Source organism: Atta colombica, unplaced genomic scaffold, assembly GCF_001594045.1.
Source record: "Atta colombica isolate Treedump-2 unplaced genomic scaffold, Acol1.0 scaffold100, whole genome shotgun sequence".
Classification (NCBI taxonomy): domain Eukaryota; kingdom Metazoa; phylum Arthropoda; class Insecta; order Hymenoptera; family Formicidae; genus Atta; species Atta colombica.
The window spans coordinates 2,598,439-2,608,527 of NW_017259185.1; the positions used below are offsets into that span (position 1 = coordinate 2,598,439).

At 29.4% G+C, this 10,089-nt stretch overlaps 4 protein-coding genes across 5 annotated transcripts in view; 1 reads left to right on the forward strand and 3 right to left on the reverse strand.

The window, feature by feature from the left end:
- Positions 1-2,314, forward strand: part of LOC108685958 (ribonuclease P protein subunit p25) — a 26,502-nt gene extending 24,188 nt beyond the window's left edge. For both annotated transcript variants that reach the window (XM_018190984.1, XM_018190976.1), the window contains exons 2-5: positions 840-962; positions 1,039-1,217; positions 1,294-1,389; positions 1,972-2,314. In XM_018190984.1, coding sequence (XP_018046473.1) covers positions 840-962; positions 1,039-1,217; positions 1,294-1,389; positions 1,972-2,314 — 741 coding nt within the window. The remainder of the gene's footprint in view (positions 1-839; positions 963-1,038; positions 1,218-1,293; positions 1,390-1,971) is intronic.
- A 2,496-nt stretch (positions 2,315-4,810) lies between these two features.
- LOC108685588 (MOB kinase activator-like 4) lies at positions 4,811-6,449 on the reverse strand. The gene is made up of 4 exons (XM_018190451.1): positions 6,189-6,449; positions 5,313-5,686; positions 5,088-5,222; positions 4,811-5,006 (listed from the first exon to the last, which is right to left on the reverse strand). Exons 1-4 carry the CDS (start codon positions 6,246-6,248, stop codon positions 4,910-4,912), a joined length of 666 nt encoding a protein of 221 aa, XP_018045940.1. The 5' UTR covers positions 6,249-6,449; the 3' UTR covers positions 4,811-4,909.
- Positions 6,450-7,219: 770 nt separating this feature from the next.
- LOC108685750 (protein arginine N-methyltransferase 6) lies at positions 7,220-8,662 on the reverse strand. The gene is made up of 4 exons (XM_018190713.1): positions 8,627-8,662; positions 8,441-8,555; positions 7,997-8,363; positions 7,220-7,719 (listed from the first exon to the last, which is right to left on the reverse strand). Exons 1-4 carry the CDS (start codon positions 8,660-8,662, stop codon positions 7,233-7,235), a joined length of 1,005 nt encoding a protein of 334 aa, XP_018046202.1. The 3' UTR covers positions 7,220-7,232.
- Positions 8,663-9,338: 676 nt separating this feature from the next.
- LOC108684657 (DNA repair protein RAD52 homolog) overlaps positions 9,339-10,089 on the reverse strand; it is a 2,088-nt gene continuing 1,337 nt past the window's right edge. Inside the window, exons 5-6 of the mRNA XM_018189095.1 lie at positions 9,521-9,640; positions 9,339-9,445 (exon numbers count right to left, since the gene is read on the reverse strand). Of these exons, the coding sequence (XP_018044584.1) occupies positions 9,339-9,445; positions 9,521-9,640 (227 nt within the window). The remainder of the gene's footprint in view (positions 9,446-9,520; positions 9,641-10,089) is intronic.

Here is a 10,089-nt window from a genome sequence, read left to right on the forward strand (position 1 = left end):
TATATTATATAATTATACGCATCGTAATAACATTTTTTCAATCAATTATAAATTATGAAATATGGATATGCTTTTATGTATTTTCTCAAGCGTTTTCCGATCTATCTTCATTTCTACCTTACGTGACAGCCCCAGATAAACGTCACAATCGACGAAATATTTCTGCGTACGACTGTACAAGGTCGTTCCAAGTTCCATGAATGGTTCCATCGAATGGCACGCCAACGAAACGGCGATGCTTGTGACTGAACCCATGACCTACTGGCAGAGAGAGAGAGAGAGAGAGAGAGTGTCTAAACACCGCCGCTGTTCTCTTCGATTTCCAGAACAGCTCAACTATTTCTGAAATTACATCCTCTAACATTATACTGACCTTATTGACAAAAAGAAGATCCTCGCCTTCATAAGGGTCATTCCAAAATCTATTTTAAATCGAAATGACGCACTTTATTATTCACATTATTGCATCATCGTAATATCTTAAAAAGTATAAAAAATTCTATGTGTAAAATCCTTCATCATTCCATAATCAAGTTTTTCTTAGCAATAACTTAAACGGACGGTATTTCCACAGTTTTTCTTTATACTTTGATATTAAAGAACTATTGATATTAATAATTAAAAGTTCAATTAAACTCTTTAAAAACATAAAGCTTGATGACATTAAATTATTAAATAAATAAAATTAAATTGATTAATATAATTCAACGATTCGCAATCAACTTATCAATTCCTTTTCAATCAATTAGTTATCTTTCAATGAGTAATAAATAAGAATTGTTTAGTATGTAAAGAATAAAATTATATTAAAAATGATTTCTATTTTGTACAAATTTCAGATGGGAAGATCGAAATGGAAGAAGAAGATACAACAAGAAAAATCGACAGAAAGACAAACTGAAGAGTCGACAAATACAAAAGTGCCAATACATAATTTGCCAGAAAAGTTTCTCTGTATGCATGTAAGTCTTCTATCCAAGTCTTCTTTCAGAATTATGAAATATGCAATTTATTCATAAAATATATCTGCATTAAAAGGTGAAGAGCGGTACAAAGATCAGGAATGTTCTTGGCTACGCGATGAAGGAATTTCCCAGTTATAACAGTATTATCTGGACGGGGACCGGAAGTGGCGTCGCGAAAACAATTTCTTGTGCAGAAATCTTTAAGAGAAAATACGAGAATCTTCATCAAGTAACAAAGCTACGTTACGTCAAGTAGGTTTGTCAAAATATATGTCAATGTACACTGTACAATCTTGACACTCTTGATTTAATCGCCATCTGATTTTAGCTCGGAAAAGTCGAAAGAGGATACTGTTAAGGCTCATCGGATACCGGAAATCCATATTTTACTGACTAAGGATATTAAAGACACAACTGAACTTGGGTGAGATTTACTAAATTAAGCCGTGTATAATTCATTTAAAAAATTATACATATGATGTTCATTTAATTTGATGAATTAGTCTGAAGATTTAATTATTTATATTTGACAACTCTCAAGATACTATATAACTTTGTCACACAATCACAGTCTTATATTTGTTATTGGTGCCCATAAATCATAAACGAAAAAAATTTGAAAAAATTTAATTTTAAGAAGCATTTTTATCGATATTTAAATAAATTTGAATATTTTTTATTAATTAAAAATATTAATCCTAGTAAAGTTTGAGTTTCACTCAAACTTTACTAGGATTAATTAAAAGAAAAATATATTAGGTATATTAAAAAGAAATCCATTATTTTTCCATTCAATTTCATGCAAAAATAATGGATTTCTTTTTACTACACCTAATATTATTTGTAAAATATTTTTATTTTTAACACGTTTTGCTAATAGTTTTGTTATAATTATAAAATTAAAATTACTATCTTTTGAAAGTTTTTTTTATTTTCTTCGTGACATATAGATGCGTGTATATGAGAAATATGTAATATTATAATCAAAAATTATATTTTTCAATAGATATCAAGCACCTGGAGATAGTGGAAGATTTCTGAGAAATGAAAATGCAACGGAATCAAAAACGATTACAACAGAAAACACTGATGATTCGAAAATGGACACTACAGCGGAAAGCACTGGTGATGTGAATATGGGCGTCAGAATAGAAAGCACTGGTGATGTAAAACTCGACACAATAGAAAGCATTAATGATGTAAAAACGGGTAGTACAACAGAAAATACTGGTGATGTGTCTTGCATCGACGAGCAATCTAGAATAATGAACAAAAATAAGAAAAGAAAAAAAAACAAGGCGATAGAAAACGTGGAACTACATTCGAAGAAAAAAAAACATCGTAACTAATATAACTAATAAAAAAATTAAATAGAAAATATTTTTAATTTTGTTCACTATTCATATTTTTAAAAGAGCTCTTCATATTTTTAAAATTTTTTCTCCTTTTTTTATAAATATACAAATATACAATTAATAAGAATATAATTATGTTACAAAGTTGTATAGCTCTTTCGAGATATCAAAAGTAAACGATTAAATCTTCTAACTAAAATCAAATTAAAATGAATAATATTATGTGTATGATTTTTTTAAAGAGTCATTCAAGACTTAATTTAGTAAATCTTACAAAATTTAAATATCTTTTGTTCTGAGTACTGATGATAACAAATTGCAATTAAACAGCCATACAAGATATCGCTTCATTCTGATAATAATTGCAAAAAAGAAATAACACAGATCTTATGTAGAAATTTTATTTCTTTACCATTATACATAGACAATTTTCATGGAAACAGTCACACGTCATATATGTATTCCTGCTGCATATTTTCTCGTCACATCTCGCGATATTCATTAATACATTATAACTCGAGTCTTTTTGTACTTACAAGTTTTATATACAGTGTTACAATATTCTCCTCTGTGCGTCGAATACGAAAAGAAACAATCTCGCAATGTCAAAGCCAGTGCTGCTTAATAGAATCTCGTTACGAGAAATATTCATTACAACTTTCATGTAACAACATGCATCGATATATGTTGAGTATGAGTTCTATAAATGGTTCTATCTTCCAGCGTATAACAAAAAAAACATGTGATCACAAAGATATTACTTTTAGAAGATGAAAATTACGTATTACAATGAACATTCGGCACATCAGAAAGTAATGCCATCATTGATCGGTTGTCGTAAGATTTCATCTTAATCTATTCCGCTGGTTAAAAAAACTTTTCATTAAATATTATTCGTTTAAAAAACGACACTCGTATTCGCGCTATAATTTTATAATAACCTTATAATAGATTCGAAAAGACGACACAGACGATCGAATTGATAAGGCGCTCAGCCACTCTACATTTCTCTTTTATTGTAGTTTCGATCTAGTCTTATATCCAATATACTATGGAACAAGCAATCTGTCCAAAATTCACCGTAAACTATTACGAAAATTTCGAAAACAGCATAGGAAAGCTTACCATCTTGTAATTTGTATTGCTATATGGAATAAATGTATATGTACTATAAATAACAGTGCTATACCACATTTATCGCTATGTCTCTCTCGTTCAAACAATACATTTTATAAAGACCAACTACGTGATCACGATTATATATATATATTATGATCATTCTAAACTAATATGATGTATAATAATGTGTAAAATTCTACAATTGTTTATATAAATTCGCATTCTTCTGGTTATACAATTCGGCAACAAACATTCGAGGTGTTATCTTCACCTTATTGTTATTGAAATTTCTGTATAACTGGATCTTATCTCAAAAGCTGCTTTGATAAAGATTATTTTTCAGCTAAATTTATTATTTTATCAAATGGAATAAAAGCAATAATGTAATTAATATTATTTCATTAGTTCTCATAATGAAAAATTCTGACGATTCAGTAGAATGCACGCTATCTTTATAAGTAAATTAATCGATGACATTATAAAAATTTAATAGAATTTTAATAAAAGTAATTTGACAAAATTTTGTTTATACTTATTCCGAAATTTATGAACAATTATTCACGTGAACTGAATTTGTGTAACATACATAATATGTATATAAATGAGTTATATATTTTTCCATTATACGTATTTAGTGCATAGAAAGATAGTCTATTATTTTTTTACAAAAAGATGTTTACAGAAGATAAAGTATAATATATATTATATAGAGATGAGACACTTTTTGTCTAGTAACTTCAATAGCGTAAGATGAAAAGTTTATAACATCATATCTCTCTTCCTTTTTTTTCTTTAAATATGTAATATATTATAAAAACTATAACAAAGATTAAATTATCATATACAATATGTTTTTCCAAGAAATTTGATAGTTTTAATGAAATTTTATCTTTGCACACAGATCTTAAATCTTAAATTAAAAGAATTGAATGAATGTAAGATATTGTGCTTATCAGATACGAGAAATATTCTGTTTACAACAATCATTGAACAGCTATTAATAAAACATTCAAGGAAAATTTCTGTTCAATATAAGGTACTGAGCAAAGATGAGAATATGTCTTTTTCAAGATCTTTGAAATTTGTCACAGTCGTCAAGAAAATACAATTCGACAACTCTAATAAAGCAAGCGTCTTGAATGTTATCATACATTTAAATTCAGAAATTTTTTTATATTAACTTGCTCTATATTAGAACACGAATTAAAAAAAAGTAATGTAAACTCTAATGTAATACGAATTTTTAAATACAATTTACATACATATTTTTTATTTTTCGATATTTTGTATATATTGAAGATAGATTATAACAAATTCATATTATTTAAATAAGAGTTGAACTTTCTGATCTCTTTCAAAGATCTTCGTTATATTAATCACGAAACGGATTAATGTGTGAATATTAGCATTTTTCTGTTCTTACTAAATCTGGCAATTTGACTTTGGGCAATACGATCGCAACGTTAGATCCTATGCTTCGCTTTCTGTTGCGCCTTCGCCTTCCATAATAGGTACTATCAAATTGTCCTTTGACATCAGATTATATTTCGTTACAAATGCCGTAAACCTATAACAATGGAAAATAATAATTCTCCTTTGTAACACAACATAGAAAAATATTCATATATCTGCAGATCACATTCTTTACCTGCGGCAAAGGAAAGTTTCATTTTCAAATTCATCAAATATTGTTCTATGATGGAAGTATGCATGAGAAAATATTCTGTAAACCCTACGACAGACAGAGCCAAGTTTTGCTACAGAAGATTCTTTGATGCTGATTCTGAAATACAATTTTACACAGGAAAATTTTCATACAGGTTTATTTATGATAAAAATGTAAAGCATTATGAATAAGACATGAAAGAGATACCTGCTGGGAAAATATTTGTTGCTGTTAAGTAAACATGCCGCTCCATCCAATGTGTGTCGCGTGTAATCAATTGCTGGACACTCCTTGGGAGTTTTATGTGCCGCGCATAAAAATATCCACTGTTCAGTGGCTGTCATCTGTGTACAAGTTTCAGGATGACATTCTTCTTGCAGTCTAACTGCCAAACCATTGAGCTCCATGCAGAATTGCCTGAGATGTTCGTATTTCCATACACCTTCATCATTGGCCTCTGGCATATTGAGTATCAAATCAATATTAGATGGATCTCTTCTAATCATTTGTTGAATGTACTGTTGCACGGCCAGCGTGCTATCCATTTCTTCAAACGGCTCATCCGGCCACCTACTAAAATCCTATAGAGCAAAATAAAGCCTTGATCGTAAGCTCTTATAAAAATAATTAAATTTACGTCAGCATCCTCATAAACAATCGATTTCTTCTTTACTATATAGCTCATTACAATGTAAAAATAGATCTAATATTACGTATAAACATAGTACTCTCTGCATATTTTACTACTTACAATATTGAATCAATAAAAACAACCGAGAGATAAAAGCGTACATAAAACACGCAGATAAGAATACAAAGAAATTATCTGTCGATCTGTTACGCTTCAATAAAGGTAAAAAAACTAAAAAGATGTTGTGAAACTAAATGATGCTAGGAATTTGGGGACAACATTCACGTAGTGTAAACAGTAGTTCCATTTACTCGGAATTCATTGATTTCATCGGGAAAGTGTCAAATGAAAGAGGATGTGAAGAAATTTCCACTATCAGGCGGATTCTGATGATTGAGGTGTCGCCCGACAGTATGACGGTTTCTTAACGAAATTATAACAGCGTTAATAACCTCTGCTTTCGTCCCGGGCCTGTTTCTCCGTAGGATCGTGGGTCCGTCCGCCATCTTCATCTTGCCAGGTGTTATCCTCGGAACAACCGGTGCGTGGTGCGCTCGACTGGCGTGGAGACGGTCACTTCGTCGCCACGATAGACGCACCCGCGAGCGACGATTCGTCCCACCCCGGTGACAAGACGAGTCAAGCCCAGTATTCCCAGTAGTTGTCCAGATTGTTCCGCCTGATGAAATGACGCATGCGCATCGTGCGCGGCCCATTCAGGCGTGAAGGAAAAAATGGATATTGTATTTTAAAGCCTTTTATCGCATCCTCGTCGATTTCCATGCGAAGGAAGAATCACGCGACTGCTCTTATTAAATATTCACCACGCGTCTGTTCATTCCAGAAAAACGAGATGTTACTTTAGCTTGATTTTGATAATTCGAAGCAATTTTAATTAATTATAATAAAATATTACTGTTACTTGAATCAATCGTTGATTAAGATAATTGGAGTTTTATTGGTTTTTTAACTTCTTATTAAAATTTTTCTAATAATCTCTAATGAAAAAAATTCTCATATTATCTCACATTTTTGAGAATTTTTTTTAAATTTATATTTTTATGAAGAGAGATTTCTGAAAAAATTCTTTATACTTCAAGTTTTTTTTTCAGAAATTATAGAACAAAAAATCTTGAAAATCTTAAATTATTTCAAAATTCACATACATGAAAGATTCTAAAAAATTTTTTGTCCTTCTACCAATATAAATTAACTTTAATTTCAGTTTAATAATTCTTAGTAAAATTTTAATCTACATTGATAAAAACGGACTCTAAATTTTCCAAGTACTTTTGAAAAAAGTGTTCTCATGAATCAAAAGTTTGAGAAATTTTCTAAAAAATTATAAAATTATATATAAAATTTTAAAAAATTCTGAAAAATTAAAATTAGAAATAAATTTTCTATTTAGATTATATTTTAGCGAAAAAATATAATATTTCATATTGAAATGTACAAGTCACATCAAATCCTTTTTTGCTGCGTCTGATTCACTTTCATTTCAAGTCATCAATGTACTTTTTAGTCACTATACATTTCGTCATGTGACAATCACAAGGAATGTCATGCTCCACTTCCTCTGCATCCAACAAACTCAATTCCATATTGTAACGCCTCGGATGTGACGCATCTTTTTTCAATTCGAATTTGAAAGCAATAGGTTCGTTCCTTGTCACTTCCATATCTTCGGGCAAGACCATTGCAGTTTGCTTCCAATGCGTCGTTTTGTCATGAGGCCCCGTAGACAGTTCCGAACCATCTGGAAATTCGACTGCAAACCAAATGCACATCCCTTGGAACTTTCCATCCTTTTTGCATACCGATACGTAGTTCTGTCCACCTAGTAAATCTATCTCTTCCACAGAGATGCACTCCAAATCCAGCCATGCAAGCAATTTGCCTTCCGTCAAAATATCATCTTGATTTACAAGCAGAATTTCTGGCTTTAAGGATTTAGTTTTTCTATACTCCTTTCCAATACACCTAAATAAAAATTGAACATATTGTCTAAATTCTTAGGACTAGAATCTCACTCTAAAGAGTGAAAATTGAACCAGTCTCGAAAAAGTAGCTCAATTTTCAATTTTTAAGAGTGAGATTTAACTTTTCAGAGTGAGTTCACTCTAAAAGTTTTAGAGAGTACTGCAGAATAAATATACAGTATTTGTGATAATGAAAAAAGAAATGATGAAATGACAAACGATAGTATCCAAACCACAGTATCTTACTTTTGTTCTTACTTCTGAAGTAATACAATTACCTCATACTGACTCCGCATACGTTATTCCAAAAATCAAACATGGAAGGTAATTGACATGGCGAGGCATATAACTTTGCAATGGATGGAAATAACAGACCATCCTCGTGTAATAAGTTATCCCTAGCGAATAATACAGAATCTAACATTCCTTCGTGTACTAAATAAAAACCCATCCATTCCGACACAATTATGTCTACTTTCTCCAAACTGTCTGGAGAGATGTCCTCTACTTTATTGTGAATTACTTTAACTTTGTCCTGCACATTATTTTCAATTGACACTTGCTCGATACTGTTTGCCAGCATACTTGCTTCCACTGCGTAAACTTTCTTTGCACCAACTTGTGCACAAAAAATTGATAATATACCTGTACAAAAAATATATATGAACAAAATATGTAACGTACATATTATGATTATACATATCCCTTAAATACAAGAATACCTGAGCCAGCACCGATATCCATTACTATTTTGTTTTGAAATTTCTCTTTGGAATTAAAAATGGCAGTTTTATATGCCAAGACACGTGTTTTGTCATTTAGCATTAATTGATGAATCTAAAAATAAAATTCAATGTAGTAAATATAATATATATAATAATGATTATATATGTATTTGTTTCACTTACGTCAAGTTCTTCATAACTTTCAAAGTATTGATCCATTATTCATTGACACATGTACAAAGTGTAAATAAAAATTATGTGAAGCAATCCACAATTCTTGTTATTCTTAGTGTTGTTTTCTATTTATTTGGTCTTCGTTTATTTGAACAATATTTTCATTGAAAAATATATGAATCAAAAATGTATCTTGATTTTTTTTGCAAATCGATCACGTGGATAACATCTAATTCAATCTTCTTGTTTATCTCACTCAATATCAATTAAATCTGAATTTTAAGTAATTTTCAGGATATTAATATCATTATTTTATGTTTAACGAACGAATACAAAAATAAACACAGGAAGTCTATTTTTAAATAATTTCGTATACAACTCCAAATTTCTGAAATATTTGTGTGTTTAACCATTTACGTGAGACTTCTAACCTCTCTTTTAAATGATACATGTACAATTTACGTTATACTACGATTTTAATTAATAGCATTATAAATATTTTATTTTATATTTTTATTTATAGATTACAATATTTATTTAAAACAAATATTTAGTTTGCACATTATTAAAAAAATAGACATGAGTGAGAATATACACAAGTATAAAGAATAATATCATTTAACCTTATCAACAAGAATTAATATTTTTATATATACTATTAATAAATATTCTAAATATGTAATATGCTGAATGTAAAGATTTATATGCAATTTCCAATATCTTAATATTTGGGATTAGGTTTGTTGTCATTGGTAAACACTAACCCTTCTTTTTCCATCATACGCTTTTTAAATTCCATCTGCTTTTCCATTTGTTTCCTTTTCCTCTCTAGGCAATTAGTGTTTAAAAATTAGATATTTTTGCATAGAAATGATTCAATGAATACTAAATTTTCAATGTTACCTTGTCTTAGTTTCTCTTGAATTGAATTCTTTTTTTTCGATGAAGGTTCGTCAAGCTGAACATTTGTAGATGACGATTGATTAGTCTCAAATATATTTACAGTAGATTCCAAAGAAGGAGCTATGTGTGTAAGAATTCAACATATATATTGCAGTATGATTATAAGCTAAGAACGATATAACACTAATTACAACTTATTCTTCAAAATTTTAAAGTTTTTAAGCTGTTTAGAATTAACTTTTTTAATGCAAGAAAAGTATTCTTAATTTGATCTTTGCAGTCAAAATGTATCACATTACATTCCATAAAATCATAAGAAAAATAGTTATTTTATACAAAATAAAAAAACTGAATAAGATTGAAAAAAATAGAACAATATAAAATCTTTTTAAGAAATTCTTAAAAAGATTTTATATTGTTTAACTAATAATAATAACTTTCTATAATAAAAGATTTTTGACACTCTCAGATCACTCTATATTTTTTCTTTATATATATATATATATATATATATATACACACACACACACACACACACACACACACACACACACACACACACACACACA